The 25725-nt window shown below is 45.3% G+C and overlaps 1 protein-coding gene across 1 annotated transcript in view; it reads right to left on the bottom strand.

The window, feature by feature from the left end:
- Positions 1 to 20696: 20696 nt before the first annotated feature.
- TMEM200A (transmembrane protein 200A) overlaps positions 20697 to 25725 on the bottom strand; it is a 75365-nt gene continuing 70336 nt past the window's right edge. Inside the window, exon 2 of the mRNA XM_060239257.1 lies at positions 20697 to 23417. Coding sequence (XP_060095240.1) covers positions 21932 to 23401 — 1470 coding nt within the window. The 5' untranslated portion in view covers positions 23402 to 23417 and the 3' untranslated portion in view covers positions 20697 to 21931. The remainder of the gene's footprint in view (positions 23418 to 25725) is intronic.

The raw sequence follows: 25725 nt of genomic DNA, 5'->3' as shown, positions 1-25725 counted from the left end.
CAGGGGCGGATGACAGGTGGTCAGCTGGTGCATGACCTCAGAAAAAGGGGAGGCTCTGCAGTGACCATAAGGGCTGGACTTACGCAGTAGCCAATAGCCAATTAATTGGCAACCCCTGATTGGATGCTCATAGCTAGCCAATGAGGAGACTTGGCCTTAGTTATCTGATTGGACTACCAGGTAACAATGGGCCAGGGGGGAGGCTCCAGGATGACCATTAATGGAAAGAATGGGGAGGGAAACTCCTGGGGTGAGGATGATTGAAAGCAGTTAAACATGTCTAAAAGGTGACAATGGATAGCCAAATTGCTACCTAGGTGACACCAGGCCTACACAAAGATACTTGGCTTTTAGGTAAAGATGTTGCTCCTCTGCTGGCACCTTCCTTTGTTTTGGGTTCCGTGGGACAAAGGTTTAGGCAGTCTGACAGGGTCCCCTCCTGGAGTGAGCTTGATTGCCTTATGCACAGGTGACATCCGTTGAGTACGTGAGCCTCCCGCTTCGCTATTATGGAGTCTGGCGGTGCAGAAAGATAGTTGCTGGGGCTGTTAGCCTTTCCCTAGCAATTCTGTGGTTGAGGCTGAAAACCGCTTGCTTGGACAGCTCCTGGCAGCGCAACTTCTTCCGCTACAATGGCCGAGATGGGGATCGCGCAGAGCGACTGGAAACCATCTGTTCTCCTGCTTAGCACTCCTCCCAAGCACGGAGTGCTGCTGCAACATTATGGCTATTTAGTACTCATATAAGTCCCTTTATATTCCAAAGTTCCTGGCAGACGTGTGCAAATTTAGTCTCCAGGCAGCCTGGCAACCAAATGGGTGACTATGACGTTGGGCAGTGGGGGCTCTTTGTTCACCCATGTACTTACTGGAAGTTCTTATCAGAAGTGACAAGGGGAAACAACCATAGAGTTTCTGGCAATTTCCAGAGCTACTGTGGAAGTGACAAAGGTAGCTCTACTAACTGCTCAATTCCTAGTGCTACCCTTTGTCACTTCCAGGAAGAAGTCTACTAGACTACTTTAAAAAATTATCCTGCCACTTCCAGTGATTGAGGGCAATGTAGGATTGCAAGATCCTACCTGCCTGCCGGTGGGGGGATCCTGGCACTCCTCTGGGAGTCTTCTGGCATGCACTTTGCATGCCAGAAGTGATGCATGGTGCAATGACATCACTTGGAACTGATGTCATTGTGTTGCCTATGTCATGCATGCTGCTCTAGATTTGGGGCAAAACCACTATTTTTTTTTTGTTACAAAACCATACAGTCTGCCCAAAACCCACAGCATCATTGTGTGACATCAGAAATGACATCATTGTGTCAGGGATATCATACCACAATGTCCCTGTTTGAGGGTGGGGTTTCCCCTGCCAGCCAGCTCAGGTGTGGCAGATTGGAGCCCCCCAGATTGGGGGATTCGGACCGGGGGTCTGGCAACTCTAGGGCAATGGAACCTGGAGGCTTAGCAGCCCTAGCTTAGAAGGGTATAACTCTGTTTAGGATTGCATTGGTAAATATTTAGCTTTATGAAAGGAAGGGAGAAACTTCCTCCAGAGGTCTCGTCAAAACATGCACAGACCTAGAACCCGGTATGGCTTAGAGTCCTCGCGGCATGCTTCTCAGGGGACAGGCAGGAGTTGGCTGTGGAAGCAGCAGGGCAAGCTTTGGGGGGCAGGTGGGAGCTGACTGCAGTGGCAGCAGGGTGAGCTTTGGGGGGCGAGAGCTGGTGGCGGCAGGGCGAGCTTCAGGGGGCAGGCAGGAGCTGGTTGTGGTGGTGCCAGCATGAACTTTGGGGGGCAGGCAGGAGCTGGCTGCAGCAGCGGCAGGGCGAGCTTTGGGGTGGGGCGGGGGGGAGCTGGCTGTGGCGACTTGCGGGTGACATCATCATGCCGGCGATATCAGGGGAGGTTCCTCCCACCAGCACAGTATGGGCCGGTGTGTTAGGAACCTCCCAGGCAGGAGAACCCCCCACTCGGACCAGGAGCTTGGCAGCCCTAGAGCTGGTCCACCATTGCTATCTTAGTCACTTCAGAACAGGCTAATTAGGAGTGTATTACTTTTCAGTAAGGATAGTTGTTAAAGTAGGGGATAGATGAACACCTATTTGAGTAGCAGAAGGAAGGTGCCCTGAGTCAGTGATTAATTCATGATAGACAGAAATGTCTACTTTAATGGTCCTTAGATTTTAGCAACCAGGAAGGACGAGGATCCAGAACACAAACAGTAAACTTCACAGAGGCTTACCAGCCTCCAGGTCTGGGCAGGGGATCTCCTGGTTTTGGGGGTGTCTTCAGTTGGCAGATGGGGGAAGCCCCTCTTCTAACCAGGGACATTGCTGCATAATGTCCCTGATGTGATGATATCACCTGATAGTGACATTGTGCGGGGACACTCCAGTATCTGGTCAAACACTATGGTTTTGAAGGCAAAATATCATAGAGTTTCACCCAAACACCAGAGCACCCCCGCACAACATCCCTGATGTCATGATGTTACTTCTGGGTGATGTTATCATGTCAAGGATGTTGCACGATGTCACTGCCGATCCCCAGAATGTCCCCAAAGTCCTCCACTGGCAACCCTACCTTCACAAATCCAGGATTCTGTCAACATCCATTAAGATAACTGGGTCAAAATGATTCATAAACAGACCAGACAAAATGTTAGATATTTATTCTGTCTGATCCATATTACAACCAATATCCAGATTAGAGCATGCTGAAGAAAAAAAAAATTTTTTTTTTGCAAAGGCATCACAATTAATTTTCTAACTAAAGGTTTAGATTTAGGAGTCAGTAGAAGCAAGGATGTCTTTAAAAATTGGAATGGTTGAAAACTGGTTGACACAATTATGGCAGCCATTGTTACCACTCTCGCATATACCATAGAATCTGTCCTCAGAAACTGGCATTTTCTTCAGGGGAATTAATCAGTTATAAATCCGTGAGAACTACAGGTCCCACCTGGAAGTTTTCAACACTAACCAGGCAAACTCCAGGGAAGGGAAGAACTAGAACAGGCAAGTCAGGCTGGCCATAATAAAGACTATGTACATCTGGCAACTTTGCTATCCCTTTGCTGTGAGTAGAACTAATTCCACAGAAAGCAGGGACAGGTGAGGGGTGGGCATAGCTGAGAGGGGTGGTTTTATAAAGGCCAAGAATGATCTCCTCCAACTTTCCCTGCATCTAACTGGCTGGAGGGAAAAGCAATGTGGGGAAAGTGGGAAGATGTCAGAACTTGTATCTTTGCTGCTGGTCCTCTATAATGTGACCAAAGCTGTATGGTAGTTTTATTGTGGCTTAGAGCTGTATTGTTACTGAACCAAACTGACTCCATGTTGTAACCTCTGCTTAACCCAGAGTGCCTGAGTAGTAATTAACCTTGCCCCACTGGTATCCAAAATATTTGGGGCTGTAGAATGAATTATGTCTTGTCTCTGCACATTCTCACACTGGGGCCCTTTGAAGCCGAACAGCATGGCCTTCGGAGTAGGGAGGCATCCTCTCTACTGATAGTGATGGTGAGAAGACAGCTGCGCCCTACAATGTGAATTGTGGCTTTGTGAGATGTTTGCTTTACGTGTATAAAATCAAGCTGATGCTGGCTCTCGCCATTACTGTTATCTTGCCTTTTCCAGCACCTAGTTCTCTTCAATAAAATCCTAGCTTTGTAACTGAGTATGGGATCCGTTTGAAGTTCTTGAGTTCTGACATTATAACAGTAATCCCATTGTTCGTGGCTTATCTGTACTGGAGGCTTGGCTCGATGGCGGCAAAAGTACCAGACGACGGAGAGCCCACCACCCCATCAGAGGACCCGCCGCTCGACCCAAACGTGACGGGGGTCCGACGCAAAATTAAGGTTCCAGCGCCCTTCTCGGTCGACGCCGCTTTCCCGGCCCCGCGAACCTGGAGCCCGCGGAAGTCCACGGCAGCAATCGACGCCGCGGAGCAGCGGTACCGAAGCATGTTGGGCGAAGGAGGGGCAGGAGACGACGACGAGGGCCAGGCGGAGGGCACGGAGCCCCGAGGGGGGGAAGACCCGATCCGGACCCTCCGCAACGAATTATTCGATTGGGTGCGGGAAATCCACGGCGATGTGCACCGTTCCCGCGTGACGATGGCCGAGGAGATGCAGCAGAACCTGGGCGCTATCCACGACCAGCTCCGCACTTTGCAAACCGCGGTCCTGGGGATACCGTATGGAGTGTTGCCACTGGGGCAACCGCCCGTTGCCCCGCCGGCCCCCGCCCCGCAAGCTCCGGCTGCCCCGGCGCCGCCGGCCCCAGCGGTCCCAGCAGCCCCGGCACCTCCGGCTCTGCCGGCTCCGGCCGCCCCGGCACCGCCGGCGCCACCTGCACCAGGGGCCCCGGCCGCCCCGGCGCCGCCTGCACCACCCGTCCCGATCCCGCCGGCCCTACCGGGCCCAGCACCGCCACCTGGGGCGCCGCGAGCGCCAGGAGGGGCCGAGGGACGGGGAAGAGAGTTGAAGATTACGTTCGATGGGAATCCGGAGGACGTGGAATACTTTACTATTCAGTGCGACACGTTTTTCACCCACTGGGGTGCCGACTACCCTACCGAGGCCAGCCGAGTGTACCACATCGCGTCTCGACTGAGAGGGGCGGCCCGCAAGTGGTATGTGGGGCTTTTCATGGGGAGAAAGCCCGAATTAGCTACCGTGGCAGGGTTCCTGCACGCGATGCTCCGCCAGTATGGAGATCCCTTACGGGAGGAGAAGGCGGTCGCTGCCCTCCAACGCATCGAACAGGGCAACCGCTCCACCCGCGAGTACGCCACCGAATTCCTGGGGTACTGTGCGGCAGCGAGGGGATGGAACGAGGTCATGAAATACACCGCGTTCATCAATGGGTTGAATCCGAGCATCCTCGACCGCTGTTACAGTCAGGGAAGGCCCGACACGCTGGTCGGCTGGATCCAACTGGCCGGGGAGGTGGAGACCAACCTCCAACACGTGGGGATGAGGAGACAGCAACTAGCGAGGAAGGGAGCCAAACACACCCCAACTAAATCCGAAGGGAAGAAGGCTCCGACGACCTCCACCCCGTCTCCCGCCCGCAAATGCTTCCAATGCGGGGACCCAAATCACCTTGCTGCTAACTGCCCTGGGAAAGCGGGATCCACACCACCCACGGCGCGGCCAACCACCCCGGGCCCGAAGAAGAAGAAGAGCAGCCGATCGAAGGAGCCCAGTCGGGGCTCCGTCGCCACTTCCTTGGCGACTGACGAGGATTTTACCACCAGCCTGGCGGCAGTCGAAGAATCGACCGAGGAGTCGGACGATACCGAGTCGGCGGGAAACGACAGCGACCTGCTTTAATGGGTGCCGCAAAGCAGGTCCAACAACAGCCGGCACTCCTCACGGTGAGAGCAACTGGGGGTTTACTTTTTATGGCCGTTACCCTCCTTAACCCGAACCTAAAGAGATTCATGCACGCCCGAGCACTAATCGACTCAGGGTGTAACAGGGACTTGATCACCCCCCGCCTAGTTGAGGCGCTGGGATTAGCCACTTCGCCCCTGCCACAACCGATGCAGTTCCAGCAAATGGACGAGGGGCCCATGAGAGGGGAACCATGTATTTTAGAAACTCAGGCGGTCCCGGTAGGGACCGAGGAGCATTGGGGAATTGAGACTTTTGTAATCGCCCCCTCCTGCTCTTTCGACGTGGTAGTAGGCTCAGCTTGGCTCGCCCGCCACCAACCCGACATAAGGTGGGAAGAACAGATCGTCCGGTTCCCGGATTGGAGGTGCGAGCATCACCACTGGCGCCCCGAGTGGGGGCCGCACGCTCCCCCCCAAAACATGCGGGCGTGCCTCACACTTGAGGAAGTCGCCTCCATCCCCAAGGAGTACCGAGACTTAAAGCTGGCATTTAGCGAGAAGGAAGCGGATGAGCTACCGCCCCACCGCCCTACAGACTGTGCCATTGAGCTAATCCCAGGGCAGCAGCTTCCCAAAGCGAAACTGTACTCCATGGGTTGGGCGGAGAAGGCTGAACTCCGAAAGTTTTTGGACAAAAATCTAAAGCGTGGTTTTATTCGACCAGCCACAGCTCCCCATGCCGCCCCCGTCTTATTCCGAAAGAAAAAGGACGGGTCTCTTAGGCTTTGCACAGATTTTCGTGCGATAAACGGGATTTCCATGTCCAACGCCTACCCGATCCCGTTGATAAAGGACTTATTAAACACTGTAGCCAAGGGGAAAATATTTACCAAGCTCGACCTCCGAGACGCATACTTCCGCGTCCGCATCAAAGAGGGGGACGAGTGGAAGACAGCCTTCAACACCCCACTGGGACAATTTGAGTACCTTGTCATGCCGTTTGGGCTACAGGGGGCCCCGGGCGTTTTTATGAACTTTATCAATGAAGTGCTGCGGGACTTCCTGTTCAAGGGGGTGGTAGTGTACCTTGATGACATCATTATCTATTCACAAGATCTAAAGTCTCATGTGCCTTTGGTCAGAAAAGTGTTAAGCACCCTTTGTAAACACAAACTGTATGCCAAACTGTCGAAATGTGAATTCCACAAGACCGAACTGGATTACTTGGGCTTCCGGGTGTCGGGGGAGGGATTGTCCATGGACCCCGCAAAGGTCCAAGCGGTGTTAGACTGGGAACCCCCTCGGACCCGCAAGCAGTTACAAAGTTTTATCGGGTTCGCTAACTTTTACCGCGACTTCATAAAGGGGTTCGCCACGGTCATGCTCCCTCTTACAGAACTCCTCAAAACTAAAGGGAAGGGTGACGAGGCTAAAAAACCCGGCGCACGCCTAACGTGGACGCCTGACTGTCAAAAAGCTTTCACTGAGCTAAAACGCCTCTTCACCTCCGAACCCGTGCTGGCTCATCCTGACGAACTAAAGCCCTTCGTGGTCCAATGCGACGCCTCCGACGCCGCTGTAGGAGCCATATTAATGCAGAGGGGGGAAAATGGGGTGCTCCGACCATGTGCCTATATTTCCAGGAAATTTTCCAATGAACAAAGAAACTGGTCGGTCTGGGACAAAGAAGCGTTTGCAGTCATGTTTGCCTTAAAAACCTGGCGCTCCTGGCTTGAAGGAGCGAGAGTCCCCTTCGAAATTTGGACCGATCACAAAAACCTGGAAGCCCTCACTGGGCGTCGCAAAATGACTGCAAAACAGATCCGGTGGGCAGGCTTCTTTGCTAAGTTTGATTTTGTGTTAAAACACATCCCAGGCTCGAAGAACTTTTTAGCGGACGCCCTTTCCCGTCTGCCCCAACATGACAGTCTCAGGGAAGAGGTGGTGGACTCACTAATTTCCCCCTCAGCCATTGCGGGGGGGGGTCACCACCCGCTCCGGTAAACAAACCAACCCTCCAGACTTAGAATTACTTTCTCGGTTCCTCTCGGAGTACAAACAAGAAGCTGACCGCCCCCCCAACCTGCTCAAACTCGAGAACGGGCTCTGGTTACATAATGAAAAAATCTATGTGCCCGATCCCCTCAGGAAGGAGGTTTTGGACCGCTGCCACTCAAGTCGCTTGGCCGGCCACTTTGGCTATGTTAAAACCCTCAACTTGCTCACCCGCCAATTTTGGTGGCCGAAAATGAAAAAAGATGTTTCAGAATTTGTACTATCATGTCCCACGTGCCTCATGGCAAAACGGAGGGGGGGCAAACCTCCGGGCCACCTAGTCCCCCTCCCTACGGCCACCCGACCTTGGTCGGTAGTCTCCATGGACTTCATTGTAGAGCTCCCGCCTTCGCAGGGCAAAACAGTCATCTTGGTCGTAGTCGATACCTTTTCAAAGCAGGCTCACTTCATTCCTTGCAAACAGTTACCTACCGCCAAAAAACTTGCCCAGCTCTTTTTCACTCACATTGTACGCCTACACTCATTCCCAGACAAGGTCATTAGTGACCGCGGAACACAGTTCGTTGCCAACTTCTGGCGGGAGTTCTGCAAACTAGCTGGCATTGAGCAAGGATTGAGTTCTGCCTACCACCCCCAGTCGGACGGACAGACGGAGAGGGTTAATGGCCTTCTAGAACAATACCTCCGCTGTTTCATTAATTTCCAACAGTCCAACTGGGTAGACCTCCTCCCCTTTGCAGAATACGGCTACAACAATAGCCTCCATAGCTCAACCAAAACCTCCCCTTTTCAAATCATCAATGGTTACGAGGGCAAGCCGTTCCCCACGCTCGCCCTCCCAGCCAACCCATCCCAACCAACATCATGCCAACAGTGGTGGGAGGGACTTCGTGAAGGCTGGAAGGGAATCCAGGAAAACCTGGAGGAAGCGAAAAAAGCCTACAAAAAACAGTTTGACAAAAAACACTCTCCGGAGTGGGATCTAAAGGTGGGGGATACAGTTTTCCTGTCAACAAAAAATCTCCCCCTTCCCCAGTCCTGCCGCAAACTGGCACTGAAGTTCCTCGGACCTTTCAAAATCAAAAGGGTGATAAATAAAGTAACGGTGGAACTCGAACTACCCAAATCGCTAAGTAAGATCCATCCTGTTTTTCATTGCAGCTTGCTTCGGAAAGACCCTGGTGCTACGTCCTTCCATCCCAGGGCCCCACCGCCCCCTCCGACGACAGTGAGGGGTCAGAGTCACCATGAAGTCCAGGAGATCCTGGACTCCAGAGTCAAACGGGGGAAACTGTATTATTTGATCAGGTGGAAACACTTCCCCCCGAGCTGTGACGAGTGGGTCGAATCTCAGAATGTAGTGGCTCCGCAACTGCTGAAAAAGTTTCACCTACTGTACCCGCACAAGCCCAAGGCCGGCCCCGCGGGAGGGGGCGCTTAGGGGGGGCAGTATGTCAGAACTTGTATCTTTGCTGCTGGTCCTCTATAATGTGACCAAAGCTGTATGGTAGTTTTATTGTGGCTTAGAGCTGTATTGTTACTGAACCAAACTGACTCCATGTTGTAACCTCTGCTTAACCCAGAGTGCCTGAGTAGTAATTAACCTTGCCCCACTGGTATCCAAAATATTTGGGGCTGTAGAATGAATTATGTCTTGTCTCTGCACATTCTCACACTGGGGCCCTTTGAAGCCGAACAGCATGGCCTTCGGAGTAGGGAGGCATCCTCTCTACTGATAGTGATGGTGAGAAGACAGCTGCGCCCTACAATGTGAATTGTGGCTTTGTGAGATGTTTGCTTTACGTGTATAAAATCAAGCTGATGCTGGCTCTCGCCATTACTGTTATCTTGCCTTTTCCAGCACCTAGTTCTCTTCAATAAAATCCTAGCTTTGTAACTGAGTATGGGATCCGTTTGAAGTTCTTGAGTTCTGACAGAAGAGCATAATCAGGGGTGGCCAACGGTAGCTCTCCAGATGTTTTTTGCCTACAACTCCCATCAGCCCCAGCTAGCATGGCCAATGGCTGGGGCTGATGGGAATTGTAGGCAAAAAACATCTGGAGAGCTACCATTGGCCACCCCTGGCATAGGTGATTGGAACTGTTTCTCAGAACTGAGGCCCGTTGAAGCCCAAACTAGTGAGACCTTAGAGGATATGTCACCCCTTGCCAACTCCAGTGACACCACAGAGGCTCACATGTCCATTGGCTGTTTCAAATTCAAAATTGGTTTCCAAATCTTTATTTACTGATCAAAAAGAATGCATATTTCAAGGACAATTGGCCTCTCAAAGTCTTTCTTTTCAGCAAAGGTACAGTGAGAGGGAAGTTTTATGAGGGTTTTTTGGCTCAATGGCAATGCTTTTTTGTAATCATGTCCAGGGGTCGCTTTGTAGAAAAATAGGTGGTGGAGCTCATCCAGGGATTGTTATGCAGCTGCACCTACTGTTCAATGGACAAGGTGGGGAGGAGGAGGGGGAACCCTCAGAAAGATTCAGGAGCTATGTTCCTGTGAGCTCCTGCTGAATCTGAGGCCTGATCATGTCCTTCTGGAATGCTTCCCATTTTGTAGGAATACTCATCACTGATAAACTACCACTTCCTGTTGATGTTCAGATAATGCCTAATGACTGGCAAGGATATAATTCACGTGCAGTGTATCAGAGTGATCTCTCTGTTAAACTTATGAAGTCTTGGTGTGTATGTGTGTGTTTTATTAATTATACCTCACTTTGAGGATGAACCTGTATCCCAAATCATGTGACATTCTTTGCTCACTCAAATTGACTTCATGACTGAAAAAATTAGATGCTAATAACACTGGTCAATGGTCATCACAACACTGAAACATGATGAACATGCTATTTCTAAGGAATGCTTGAAATTATTTCCATAAGAGCCAAATGAATAGTAATTTTTTAAAAACTATTTCCATTAGTTGTTTTTTTTTTTGCAGGGGGAGTAGTTAAAAGATAACATTGACTCACTGTTTAGAAGTGCTTAACAAAGTTTTTCTATTGGAAAACAAAATTACTCAGAAAACAAGAGTAACAAGAAAAACAGCATGATCTGGCAAATTACTTGAATCAACTTCGGTTCTCCTCAGTTCTCCGGGTTCTAGTCATTTTCACCTTTCTTTTCTGTTCACAGTGCCTTCTCATCTCCCATTCCTCATTCAGACTTGCCTCTACGTTCTCCTTATACTATAATGCCTTCGTGCTGCTGCTTCTTTCAGCTTGGCTTCATACAGGATATTGCCTTAATGGGTCACTGTGCCATTTTCTTTCCTAAACCTCTGCTTCTATCAGCACGTTCAGTAAATTCCACCAAAGAGATCCACTGTGCTTGTCAAAATTGTGGCCTTCAGTCCATGGGTTGCATCTGACAAAGAGAGCTGTGTTTCTCAAAAGCTTATGCTACAATAAAATTAGTTAGCTTTGAAGGTGCTACTGGACTCTCTACTATTTTGCAGTAACCAACTAACCTGACTAACTCATCTGGATGTACTCCATAGGTTATGACTCTTAGGCAGATCACAGAACCCCATCTTTTGGTCATGAGCCCCTACATATCAACCATATTCTTTGTTGCTTTTTGGAAGGATCTGCTCTTAGTGCAGATGTACAGAGGGCACAGCAACATGTCTTCTACAGTTGTATGTAGTTAATTAATTAATTATTGTATCGCATTGTGTGTAGAATAGCCAGGAGGCCCTAAGATTGTCTGGCAGCTGCAAGTTTTAGCTCTTAGCTTTATGCTAGTGGCAAGCTAGATTTGTTTTCAGGGTCTAAGAGAGCTCTGAAAGAACTGTGACTGATCCTAGGTCACCCAGCTGGTTTCATGCGGAGGAGTGGGGAATTGAACCCAGTTCTCCAGATTAGAGTCTACCACTCTTAACCACTACACCAAACATTCTGAGAGAAACATGACTTCCTGTCATGTGGTTGTAGTTTAGCAATCCCATGCTTTCACTTAGGGCAGGGGTGAGGAACACTGCCTGAGGGCCGTTTACAGCCCTTGAGATCACTTGGTCTGGCCCTCAGGGATTGCTGGACTGAGCCAAGCCATGTGGTGGCTCCCCGGGGCCCGGCTGGCCGGAGAAGATCGTGGGGCCCAGCCATGCTGTGCAGCAGCTTCCCCTGGGGCCTGGCTGGTGGGAGCTACCACCAGTTCAGTTTGCACTTGATTATACCAAATGGTATATTAGCTAATATGCTAATGAAGGTGTGACCTAATATGCTAATATTAGGGGATGTGGTCTAATATGTTAATGAGTTCCTGCCAGGATTTTTCTACAAAAAAGCCCTGGACCTAGGCATTTGCCTAGGGTGGCAGGTCAGGGTGTGTGTGTGTGCCATATTAAGCTTTCCTCACATTACTTCAAATAGAAAAACAATTATTTACATTAATTTTACTTCCCTGAATTGTTCTCCCTCGGCAGAGCACTGTTTTTTAAGCTGATAATTTTGTATAGCCCATAAATTATGTTATAAATATCCAAATGGCCCTTAGAAGAAAAAAGGTTCCCCACCCCTGACTTAGGGGTTCAAATTAGGTCACTGGTCTGGAAGATTTGAAGACGGCTGGTCTGAAAATGCTGAAGACCACTGATTCTCTTTCTTCTTGTCATATAATTGGGATAGCACATGATTTCGTGTCATGTGGTTGCAGCTCAGTGATCCAATGGTTTCAGCTTAGGGGTTAAATGTAGGTCACTAGTCTGGAAAGACTGAAGACTTCTCCGTATTATTGGGACAGTTCAGCCAATGGTGTTCAGGCACCCTTCTGTCTACCCTGTTCCTTTCAATACTTGGGGAATTCATTCAATTACTGTCTGAAGCTACATTAACACTATAAGAGACCTCTCCCCTCCAGCTACTTATCACTTGGGAGACAATGACACAGTTTTCACTGAGGTGATAATTAAGTGTAGGCTATGTGGCTTCTGGGTACAGATGAAAGGAAAGGAAAGGTCCCCTGTGCAAGCACCAGTCGTTTCCGACTCTGGGGTGACATTGCTGTCACAACGTTTTCACGGCAGACTTTTTATGGGGTGGTTTGCCATTACCTTCCCCAGACATCTACACTTTCCCCTCAGCAAGCTGGGTACTCATTTTACTGACCTCGGAAGGATGGAAGGCTGAGTCAACCTCCGGGGATCGAACTCAGGTCATGAGCAGAGCTTAGGACTGCAGTACTGCAGCTTTAACACTCTGCACCATGGGGCTCTTGGGTACAGATGAGGGGCTCACAACTGCATGCTCTTTTAAAGACCTATCCATATTGAAAAGTACATGCAAGGGGTAAGTGTTCTAACCTAGGCTTTCCCCTGATATGCTGGCTTTCTATGGACAAAATTATTCTCTTTTTTTTTAGTGTGCATGGCAAACAATTTATCAAATAAGCCCCTGCATAAAGTTTGAACTATGCAGCTGTATATCATCTCTGTAAGATTAGGTCTATTGCGTCATTGATCAATGGATTAATCACTTGTAATCCACTGTTCAGTTTGTATTCCCCCATCTATTAAAATGACTGCAAATATCAGAGGCTCTGGAAAGAAGCTAAATAATCTTGGAACTCCTATCTAAAGTTATATATATATATATATATATATATATATATATATATATATATATATATATATATATATATATATATATATATATATATATATATATATATATATATATATAACTTTAAATAGGGGTTCCAAGATTTTTAACTTTGAAGAAATAAATTAATAAAGGTTATATCAAAGACATATCACAACAACCTCAATCTTATGTAAAGCAGTTGTTTCTATCACTCGCTTTTGTATAGAGCAATTGGTAAAATGTACAATGAAATAAAAGTCAATCAATTTAAAGCTGATTAAAGTCCACACATTTTAATAGTCTGTGTGCAAAACTGTAGGCAAATATTAAAGCACAGTAGGAATTTTAAAGGGTAAGGCTTTTGGTGGTATCAAAATTGTCATCTTTTATTGGTCTAGTTGAACAAAAAGGGAATATCACTTTTGTGACTAGAAATAATTCATTGTCAAATTATTCTGCTAAATGGATTGACTTTAGCTTCTGCAAATTGTAATGGACTCCATATACAAAAGGAGAGAGAGCTAATACAGCTATGGAGAGCCAGTTTGGTGTAGTGGTTAAGTGTGCGGACTCTTATCTGGGAGAACCGCGTTTGATTCCCCACTCCTCCACTTGCACCTGCTAGAATGGCCTTGGGTCAGCCATAGCTCTGGCAGAGGTTGTCCTCGAAAGGGCAGCTGCTGTGAGAGCCCTCTCCAGCCCCACCCACCTCACAGGGTGTCTGTTGTGGGGGAGGAAGGTAAAGGAGATTGTGAGCCGCTCTGAGACTCTTCGGAGTGGAGGGCGGGATATAAATCCAATATCATCATCATCTTCTTCTTCTTTATGACATAAATTTGAACTATTATCAAAGGGTTATGTGTGTGTTTATCTGATTTCTAGAACAAAGTTTTTTAAAAGATGCCAAGACCAAACATTAATGTTCAAGATGCTGGAAGTGTGAACTTTCAAAAACAGGCAAAGTAAAACCATGGCAATCTTTCTTTTAAAAACTTATTAGAAGTATCTAATTTTGCTTCTGAGGATTGTGATAGCATTCATAGGTGACCACCTAAATCATCTAGTATACTGTTCATAGCATAGGTAACTTGCTTTTTTGAGTGCAAAGAAGCACAATGAAGAGGACACAAACAAAAGTAATACTTCACCTCAGGATGATGGAATAATAAATTATCTTCTTCCTAAAATTATAGAGGAAGAGAATGGTGTGTACAAATCAATTTAGCAATTCACAGAGACTCTGCTTTATTTCCCCATTTTTTCAAAGTATTGACATGCACCAGATTAGACCCAATGAAATTCCAGGCTTCTTACTATCCAGACTGGTCCATTCTGGACACAGACTCTTTTTGTATTCTCTCTCTCTCTTTTTGTATTCTCTCTCTCTGTCTGCCATACCAACTCACTAATCCACTCCAGTATCTGCAACAACCAGTACTCTTCGGGACACTAGAAGCAGAAGATACAAAGCACCAGCCGTTTCTCACTGGAGAGCCAGTTTGGTGTAGTGGTTAAGTGTGCGGACTCTTATCTGGGAGAACCGGGTTTGATTCCCCACTCCTCCACTTGCACCTGCTAGCATGGCCTTGGGTCCGCCATAGCTCTGGCAGAGGTTGTCCTTGAAAGGGCAGCTGCTGTGAGAGCCCTCTCCAGCCCCACCCACCTCACAGGGTGTCTGTTGTGGGGGAGGAAGGTAAAGGAGATTGTGAGCCGCTCTGAGACTCTTAGGAGTGGAGGGCGGGATAGAAATCCAATATCTTCTTCTTCTTCTTCTTCTTCTTCTACTGGTACTCCTTAGCAGCATGTACCAGTTTACTTTCACTCGAGTATATGATGTACTCAATTGCTTTCAAAAGCTCATGCTCTTTCAATAAAAGCATTTATTCAACTTTAAAAGTATTAATGAATTCTTTACAATCCATGTTGAATAAGTTTGGAAAAGCCAAATATAAATGCTTCAAAAGGATAATAAATATAATTATTAATAATAAATTAATTATTAAAATAATTAATAATAAATTATACAGCAGACTATACTAATCTGGTGTTTATTTAAAATATCTATATCATATATGGGACACAAAGTGACATCCATCATTAAAACCACATTTTTTTTAAAGTGCCAATATAGAATAGAGGTTAACAGATATGAAAAGCACCCATTAATTATGTATCAAGCTAACTAGCCTGGATCAACAGGTATTAAAAGACTGTCAGATTAACCTGGTAGTGTTGAGCTTTTTTTTAAAGAGGGCTGAAAGGTCTGAAAAGGAATACTGGTAAATGAGATACAAAATTCTTCCCCTGAGGAATCCAAATATTTTTCAGTGCAATGCAGAAAAGTGTTTCTACAAATGAAACACAAATATAAAATAGATGAATTGCATAGCAGAGCTGGCATGAGATCCCTTCCAAAGTATTTGGCTCAAGTTCCTGGAGTGTTTGGCAAAAGATATAATTGGCTATAGGAAGTCCCTTTCCTGCTAGAAAGCCTCTTCCTGATTCGTTTTCTTCCATAGTTTCTATTTATGCAGGAGTATGTTGGGTGGACCGATTTAACAATAAATAACTTTTATTAAAATTTCATATATAATACAGATTATAAACATAAATTATCATATGATTTGTAATGGGCATATTAGTGGCCGCTGTGGGTTTTTTATTATAGAAATGTATTTTTTATTTTAGTACATTGAATTTTTTAAATGTGACATTCATTGTTGTCCTTATGTTTAGTAGGCCTCTTTGATTTCTTTTACAAACTATATGGGCATATAGAAATGTCCAAAATAAATGACAAGGCTGGGTGAGATGAGTTTAGTATAAGATTGCTGTGGCAATCATTCCCCCCAAAGTCCCACCTCTCCTCCAGGGCTCTGAACTAGGCATGGGCATGAACCAAACCACAAACCATAGTTTGAGCATGAACCAAGGCAGTTCGTGATTCCCAAACCAGGGGTTGAGGAGTGCCTCCCATCAATCCTCCCTGAACTTCACAAACCACGGATGAGGTTTGAGGAGGGTTTTGCAGGCTCAGAATGCATTTAAATACCATCAAAGTCCAACCAGAAGTGAGCTTAATAAAATAAACATCCTGTTAAAGGCCCAGCATACCTAACTTGTATGTACAGATTCTGTAGACAGGTGTAAAAAGAACAACTTTGAACCTGGGAAGAAGGTTGTCATGTAAGCCAAAATGCCCTCAAAACGAGGTTGGGGAATTAGCCAGGTGGGCACCTGGCTCACTCAGGATCTTTTATCTGTGTATACAAGATTAACCGTCCAGAAAAGTAATGCTTAAGAATATTAGGGACTCTAATTTAGTAAAATCAATTAAAATTTATTAAGAAAAAATATAGGCTTCCATACAAGATAAAATACTCATAAAATCACACATTCAGTCCTAGGAAATATAGATAGATAGGGGAACACATGGGTAGACAAACAGGGCGATATTTACCTATCGTAGTCTTCAAGGAAGGCTCCAATGACAACAAGCGAGGAAGTGGGAGAAGGACCCGAAACTCATCAAGAATCAGGGATGGATCTATGCAGCGGAAGTTGGGATACTGCTTGAAGCACACCTGTGGGTAGCTAGTCCACAGATTATAAGGATTCTCTTGAGCCCTTAGGGGATGGGAGGTATGAGGGAGGAGAAAGGTGGTCAGCTGGTGCATGACCTCACGAAAAGGGGAGGTTTTGCAGCGACCATAAGGGCTGGACTACTGTGACAACCAATAGAAAGTTCATTGGCGGCACCTAATTGGGTGCCCGCTCTTGACCCATGGACTTGTCTGAGAGAACTTTCAGGTTGAAATGGACCAGGGGGGAAGTTGGGGAGAATAATAGAAGTGATTACTGGGTGGGGAATACTTAAGACTAAATAGACTTATCTAAAAGGGTGACAATAGAGAGTCAAATCATGGCCTAGGTAACACCCAGTTTGTACAAAGGAACTTGACTCTGGCTGAAGATAGTCTTCCTCTTCTTCTGCCTTCTCCTGGGCACCAGTCTTTGTCTAGAGTTCCGTTAAACAAAGAAAGTGGTGGTTGGATAATTAACCACTCCTGGGGTGGGTAGATTGCTTGTAGGCCAAAGGTGACATCTGGTGTGTATGTGAGCTGTCCGCTTCACTGGAATGGAGTCGAGCCTGGTAGGAAGATGGCTGTGTGGTGTTAGCCCTCCACAGTGGATTCCATGGTCAGAACTTCATAACTGTTCGCCTGGATAGCTCCTGGCTGCACAGTTTCCTTCGCTCCAATGCTGGGATGGATGTCATACGGAATGACAGGAAGCCGATCTCCTGGTGGGCACTCTTGTACCGGTCTAGAGCGCCTTTGTAGCGTTATGGCTAGTACTTATGCTAGTACTGCATAAGTCCCTTTTGCCCCTGGATAGGTTTACCCACACTCTCTGGCCAGATGTGTGCGAGTCACTTCTCCAGGTGCTCTGGCAACCAAGCTGGTAATCACGATGTTCTGTAAGGGGGCTTTTCCTCACAGTCATTGTGGTATTAGGTTCCAGTCAGTGAAACCTTGTCAGTTGAGGTAATTTGCCTTGAGGAAGGGAAATGAAATCTCTTTTCAGGGTTAGGCTTCCCAATCCCCAGGTCCCAGCAGGGAGTCCCCAGGTTTTTACAGGCTTCCCCCTGCCCCCAGACAGCTGGCCGGCGAGAAAAGCCCCGCCCCCACAGCCACCATGCAGCTCTAGATCTCCGGCAGGTTTAGAAACCTGCAAACAGGTCCATTTCAAAATGTGTGTATGTCTGTGTGCCTTTGAAGTTGAGAAGGAAGTACTTCATGGGAAGGGTCAGCAATACAGTCCCTTGGTTTGTTTTGCTTTTGTTTCAGAGGACCTAAGTGTGTGTGTGTGTGTGTGTGTGTGAGAGAGAGAGAGAGCAGCGTAGCCCCTGTTCTTTTCAGATGTCCTTGTGGAGGAACCAACCGGTGTGTGTGTGTGTGTGAGTGAGAAAGAGAGGGTTACCAATCCCCAGGTTTGGTAAGTGTGTGTGTGTGTGTGTGTGTGTGTGAGTGAGAGAGAGAGGGTTGCCAATCCCTAGGTTTGGAGGCCCTCCCCCCCGCCTTAGGGTTGTCAGAAAGCGGCGGGGTGGGGAGGGAAATGTCTACTGGGCAATTATTCCCTATGGAGAATGATTCCCATAGGAAATAATAGGGAATTGATCCGCTGGTATCAGGGGCTCGGGGGGGGGGCTGTTTTTTTGAGGTAGAGGCACCAAATTTTCAGTATAGTATTTAGTGCCTCTCCTTGAAATACCCTCCAAGTTTCAAAACGATTGGACCAGGGGGTCTGATTCTATGAGCCCCCAAAGAAGGTGCCCCTAGCCTTCATTATTTCCTATGGAAGGAAGGCATTTAAAAAGGTGTGGTGTCCCTTTAAATGTGATGGCCAGAACTCCCTTGGAGTTCAATTATGCTTGTTCCTGGCTCCACCCCCAAAGTTTCCTGGCTCCACTCCCAGAGTCCCTAGATATTTCTTGAATTGGACTTGACATCCCTATTCAGGGTTCATTCATCATAACTGAGGTTAGTTACAAAGTGATTACTCTCATTGGAGGAAGCTTGTAACCTACTAGGGGGTGAAGCTGAGAAGCAGTTTACTTAATATACTGAAGCGTTTCCACACAAGATCCTTATCCTGTTAAATACTTTATTTTCAGTTAAATAAATATTTGTTATTCATCACCTTTTGTGTCTTATCTGTCAAGTATCTACAAAAAGAGATCTCTACTACCATATAAATAATTATAGCTGTGTTCTAGCAGCTTATGAAAACAGAGACCTTTAGGAAGCACATAGCTTGCATGCAACCAACCCTTTAATCAAAGTGTGTCCCCTTTTTTACCTGATTGTGGGCAGTTGGACTTTGAAGAATCTATAAGAGAAGCTAGAATGGGAGACTGGAAGTTCTTCAGTCCAACAGGCAGTTGCCTCAAAAGTCTCCTCTCTTCCCCCCTTAGTGACCACAATTGCCAGTTTTGCCTATATTTTTGGAATCAGTAAAAATAGAACTATGAGATGAGTTGGAGACAGATGCAGACTAATCAGTAAAAGCCTAATCAGAGTAACAATGCTTAATTGTTGCTTTTATTTGTTTTTTTATACATATTTTAAAGCCGCTTTTAATGTTTTGATTGCCTTGGCAACTCTAAGTTGAGTGGAAAGGCAGCATAAAATGTTTTAGCAAATGGTCTTAGATGGGTTATAACTCTGTTTCAGGTTGCACAACCAGAGAGCAAGCCTAAGCAGGGCTACTCAGAATCCTCCTCAGGTGCATTCAATATTACTTAACAAAAAGTGTTTTTAGAATTGCACTCTATCTTCAGTTAGGTCAAATACATGCATATTCAGTATTCAGAGAGTTCTCAAGGTTATCTCTCAAAGAAGATAACACTGCAGGGTCATTCAGCTTAGTGGGGCTGACAGTAGGCATTAGCTCACTCACTGCATCATCCCCCAGATGGAAGCAGTGAAGGCCAAGTGCCCCTGAAGTTGCTGGGGCTTGCCTCTGCTTATTCCTGCCCACCAGTGGTCCTCTAGAGCAGTGGCGCACTGGGAATGTTCCCTGAAAGTTAAGTGGCCAGTTTGCCCCTGGTCAAGAAAAATGAGCTTCTCCTTAACCCTCATGAAATGATAATTAGCAGCATTGCTAAATACTAAAAAAGTACACGCAAATTATACATTTGGTTTTTATTTAGCAAAAATAACAAATGTATTCAGAACACCAACCAGAAAGTTATTAAAAGCTTCATAGCAAAATATTTAGCCAACTTTGTTACTATAGGCTTGAAAGTCTAACACTATGCCTTAATTCACTGGGCAAATAATGCTATTGGAAACAGAAACATTGCATTGGTAGGATATGAAAGTTGAAATCAGTACAAAAGTTTTTTTTATTATTTTATCATCAACTGAAGTATAACATTTTGACATAACTGATTATTTTGGGATAAGCTATTAAAATAATTCCTGAGTTATTTAAGTAAGAATATGAAACAACTGCTAAAATGACCATAATAGGATGATCCTATTGGTGAAGCCACAAGGTGGACTGGACTACAGTGGACTGCCAATGAGAGCAGGGTCTGCATGAAACACAAGGAACTTTCTGAGTCAACCAATTCAAATTATTAATTTCTTTGTCATAGCTTTCTTCCCTGGTGACCTGTTTGGAGGACATATGCTTGATTTTCAGGTCATCATCTTTGCGGCATTCATAATATTGTTTATTTCTTTATTAAATTATTTCATAATAATCAAAATATGGTCCACAGCAACTTCATATTTAACACTGGCACAGCTGCTAAACTGCAGTGTTTGCAATTTCACTCTGTACCATCATCAGCAAAAGGTGTTAATTAGCAACTGTTGTATAAGAAGAATTCCCCTTCTTTACACATCTCTTTTTAAAATGTACTGTTTGACTTTCCTGTGATCCCAGTCCTGACAGGTAGTTCTGTGTTAAACAGCCCTATACAAACCAACACTCAAAACGGATCTGAACTAATAGGTATAATTCTACCATATTCCACTCCATTATTAATTCCTAATACATTCTAAACATTTATTTATTCATTTATTCACTTCATTTATATCCCACCTCTCTTCCGTTCAGGGCCTTTATTAATTCTTAAATATTTATTTATTTATTCACTTCATTTATGCCGAACATTTCCCCAATGGAGACCCAAAGGGGCTTACATAATTTTCCTCTCTTCCATTATATCTCACAACAACTCTGTGAGGTAGGTTAGGCTGAGACAGTGTGAATGGCCTAAGGTCATCCAGCGAGCTTCCATGGCAGAGTGCGGATCTGAACCTGGGTCCCCCGAGTCCAACATTCTAAGCACTACACCATGACAGTTAAAAAGCCCATTTTATTAGAAAGTGTTCTTGTTGGCTAGAACTGGGCCTTAGTCACGTGTCTCTCCTCAGTTCCACAGCTCATCTCCCCAGATTCCCCATTAATTTCATTCTCTTGCCCTTGCATCATTATCAAAACAGAACTACTCAACATGACATCCGTATTTAACATTATCAATGACAGCAAAACAGGTTTTTAGTTTACTCTTTTTTCATTAAAATTTAATAAATATTTGTTTTTAAAAATCAAATACTATCCAATAGGCATGACCTATTGTGATCCTGTTGTGTGCAAGTACTGGAGTACTACTGGAATAAATACAAGTTGCTACTACATATAGATACCACTTAATTCTATATTTGTTTCAATTGCACAAGAGAAAGATTTCCAAGATCTTATCTACATTATTGCCTGGATCTGGAGAGCCAGACAACTAATTCCTCACTCCTAAAGGAGATTTGGACACCTGTTTCTCAGACAGCACAACCTCATATTTCATGGCAAACTTCTAAACAGCTTCAAAAGTTGTTTTTAATATAGAATAGAAGGATTAAATTTTGCTTTCCCACTGGAAACCTTAAATCCCTCTCTATCTCCAACTAAAAGTACTATTGCCAAAAAGTTGCTATCATTGATAGATCTGAACACAGAAGCTTATCCAGGCAGCTCTTATTGTAATCTTGTAGTAATGGAGGACAGCATGCTGAAGCAGAAACAAAAGAACAATGAGACTAGTTGGAAACAGGATCTGAGGCACCCATACATGTTTAGTGGCAATAATGTACAGTATTGCAATTGTCAATCAAGAAGACATCAATTCTCAAGCCATCCTCTCAGCACAAAAACCATCTAGTCGGCATTATGCTACTGTTAGGTGTTTGGATGAACAAGCTGCTTGACATTAAACACTTGGCATTGCAGAGGTGGAAACAACCTTTGCTAACACAAGGCAATTTTAATCTGATAGAAACATCTGGTAAAAACAGATTTGCACCAGTTTCACTGGAACAGAGAAAAAAGACCAAAAAAGTCACCTGTCAATATTGTTTCCTTTAAAAAAAATACTGGCAAACACTTGATTAACTGACTGTCAAAACCTTGTCTCAGAGGTTCCACGCTTTAGATTGTTACTCAAAAACTCATCATGTTCAAAACTTAAATTATTATGAGATCTGGAAATCATAAGAAGCTTCTCTTTATTGGTGAAGTCCTTCTTGCCTGAGGCTGGTGGTACAAGCAGCCGGTCCATTGGATCCTCTTTGTTTTCTAGTTTCATATAACCTTTACTGTTGTTCCGATCCAGTCTTGGCCAACTGGGATGTTTTCTTTGTTCCACTTGGACAGTGAGGGTTGAGGGTCCCCTATCTAAGTCTAGGGATTTTGAATGTGCAGATAAAAGATGCAAAGATGTGTTTGATCCAAACTGCTTTCTGGCTGCACCAGGTGATAAAAGCTTTCCAGTACTAGGCCCAAGAGTCATGGATGATTTGGACTGAGTGGGCAAAGAGTCTCCATATAAATTGTTCCTTGGTAGCAGCCCACAGGCAGGTTTGTAATGGTCATTGGTATCAGTTAATGGGACAGCTAGAGAGTCCATGGATAAATTTCTAGGCTGGCCTCTGGTGCTTGCAGAATCCTCAGAGATGTTGTCTATACTGGGTTCATCAATAACACAGTTATTTAGTTTAATTACAGGTAATGTAAAAGCATTAATGGAGGATGACACAATAGACTTTGTTTCACATTTCAGAGAGCCACTGTTCCTATCCTCCTTTACTTTCCCAGGGTGAGCATACAGGCCAAAGACTGACCCAGAACGCTCAGTCAGCAAAGGGGGTAAAAGATGAGTGGCATTTTTTCTGTCACTCACGGATATTTCATCTTCCTCAGGATTGCTGTCCACTCGAAAGTTGCTTGCAAAATTTGAGAAAGGTGCAATTGTATTGGCAGCCAGCCGTGAAGCACAGGAGTTTCCACTGTGCTTGATTTCAGGCTCTCCCACAAAGCCTGTGTAAGCTACATTGAGCTGCTTTTGTTCAGTGATCCTCAGAGTATGTATGTCAATGACAGTGGAATAGATGTCTCTCATGTGTATGATTTTTGTCTCCTTGTCGCGGTTCTCGTGGAGCATAGCATTTGCACAAATGAAAATAAAGATTCCAATCCCCATAGTGAAAGGCCCCAGCATTTTCATCTTATCGGAGTGTAAATGCTGTTCAAAGAAACGAATGATAATTCCTCTTTCTATTACTTGAGTCTCATTTAGTGACAAGCTGTTTCCGGGCTCTAGAAAAGGATCCTTTTGAGGCCAGTATCCAAGGATTGCCATAGCAATCCCCAGGAAGGCAATGAGCACACCTAGAACAAGGAAAAATCCTGATGGGGAATAAAGTCGGATTTTGCCACGAACAACGACTACATCTGCCCGGGGTCGGCGCTTGACTGGCTTTGGTTCTTCAGCAGCAGGTGAGGCTGTCAGGTTTAGGTGATGCTGAGATCTGGCAGAGTCTTGCCTTTTTAAGGCAGCCAGTCCTGTTATAACTCCACCAGTTGCTATCATAGTTTTGTTTATTGGTCTGGGTTTGGGAGAAAAAATGACAAAAGTTATAAAAAGCCTTTAGCAGGAATTCAATATTATTTACTTTTTTATTTATACATTTGTGACCTGCCTTCCAGCCCACAAGCCCCATAAAAGTATAACTAAACTAGTGTTCTCCATTACATCCGTAAAATATTTGTTTGAAATTGATTAAGGAAGAAAAAGGTTTGGATTTATACCCCGCCCTTTACTCCGTTTCAGAGCAGCGTACAGTCTTCTTCCCTTCTCTCCCCCCCACCAGACACCCTGGGATTAGGTGGCGTTGAAAGAACTTTGAGAGAACTGATCTTGAGAGAACAGCTCTAGGAGAATTGTGACTGACCCGAGGTCACCCAGCTGGCCTCAGGGGGAGGAGTGGGGAATCAAACTTGGTTCTCCAGATTAGAGTCCACGGCTCATCACCACTACACCAAACTGACTCTTGTACTGCATTGTATTGTTATCTCCAGTTGTAAGTTTCAGACAGCAGTAAATGTACTTTCAATGCAGTTAAGAGTTATTGGGCTGCACCACTGTGTAAATGCTTGGTCATTACTAATGTATCTGGAATGGGGAATTAATAACTGAAAAGACTTTGCATATTTTCGCATTACTCTTCTGAAGAACTGTGAAGAGCAGTACATATCAGGCTAGACTGAGCCATTTGATCCAGAGGTCTTCATAAACACCTATGCACGCATAACTTTTTGCAAGGATTTCCTGGGCTTAGCAGATGGTTAGAACTGTCTGCTCAACAAACACGTGAGTGGAGAAGGGCACACCTGGATCCATTAATTGCATTCCCTAGCATATTATTGGCACTGTCAGTGCCAACAGCAGCAGCCATCTGTTCACTGTGCATGCACTTCAGGTGCTTATATGTAGGTCATCATCCACTTGCTCTATGTTGCTCTGCAATGGCTATTTCTATGGTGGGGGGAAATTGCCTTAGCTAAATCAGAATTAACTTATTTTTATAGGAAAACCTTTATGATCACTCACAACTTACATTGCACAATACATAGCTGAGAGGCTGTTTGGACTATCCCTTACTCTACAACAGACTGCTGAGCAAGTATTTGCTATCTTGCTAGTAGGCTTACTGCTTGTCAGCCATACCTGGTCTAATAGTTTTATTTATATTGTGGGATATTTTTAAACAAAGTAAAACCACACACACACACACACAAACCACACAAGGTGTCTTCTCCAGTTGGTAGTATACCAAAAAAATTTCTGCTGCACTTGGTTCAAAAACGCGGGACATGTACAGCACAATCCAAGGTGGTGGTGAAAGCACCCAGGGACCCAACAAGGTGCTCTGCCAGTACATCTCTTGAGATCTCTGCCCCAGGCTGATGTGGCAATGTGTGGTGTAAGCAGAGAAAGGGGTTAACCAAGGTCATGGCAGGAGTTAGTCAGCTCCCTAAGCCACCCCAGCCAGGGAATGACCACCCCAAGCACTGAAAGGTAAAAAACCATGGTGTAGCCCATGGGCACCCATACAGTTGGACAGGCCAAGCACACACTCACACACACCCCACACACAATCCCACCCAAAAGTTCTGGTGGAGCACCGGATTCTGACCACAGCACTAACCAATCACCCCCTCCACAGCAGCAGCTAATCTCCCTTGCCCACACCCAATCATAGCCCCCTCCCATGCAGCACTACAGAAATCTCAGCCAGGGCTCCCCATAGTTTGGAAGGCAAGGCATGTGGTACAGAAGACTCTCAGAGATCCACATTTTTTAGTCTAATTCTTGAACAATGTTCCAATATTCTGACTTTCACTGGTTGTGTGGTACTACCCATGTACATTTTTGGCTAGGAACATAAAATCACAGATGACATTAGAAGAGTTACAGTCTACACCTACTGTGGTTGGGCACTGATGGCTGCCTGATATGTTTGTTAGCTATTGGAACTAAAGTTTTTGAACCTCCAGCTTTAAAATTTAATGTGCCATTGAAATCTTTCAGTAACTGTAACTCTTCTAATGTCATCTATGTCATTTTATGTTTCTGTCCAAAAATATGGAGGCACTGCTGGCTGCCCATTATGCTGAGACAAATTATTCTCTTGAGGATATGCAGTTCATAGTGTTATTTAAATATTCTGGACAGCATGGAAGATCACAGGACATACCAAAAAAATCAAGAGAAGGGACATACTGGATTTTTTGTTTACAGTCACTAGCAGCCAGGGATTTAAATAACTCCATTGACTACACTTGCTTTCTTGTAAACATGTTTCTGTAAAAGAATTGTTTCTAAAATAATTATGAGTTTGGCCTGTTCTGCTA

Source organism: Heteronotia binoei, chromosome 1, assembly GCF_032191835.1.
Source record: "Heteronotia binoei isolate CCM8104 ecotype False Entrance Well chromosome 1, APGP_CSIRO_Hbin_v1, whole genome shotgun sequence".
In the NCBI taxonomy this organism is placed as follows: domain Eukaryota; kingdom Metazoa; phylum Chordata; class Lepidosauria; order Squamata; family Gekkonidae; genus Heteronotia; species Heteronotia binoei.
Note: the sequence above shows the minus strand (reverse complement) of the source record. Positions and strands in the feature narration are given on the sequence as shown.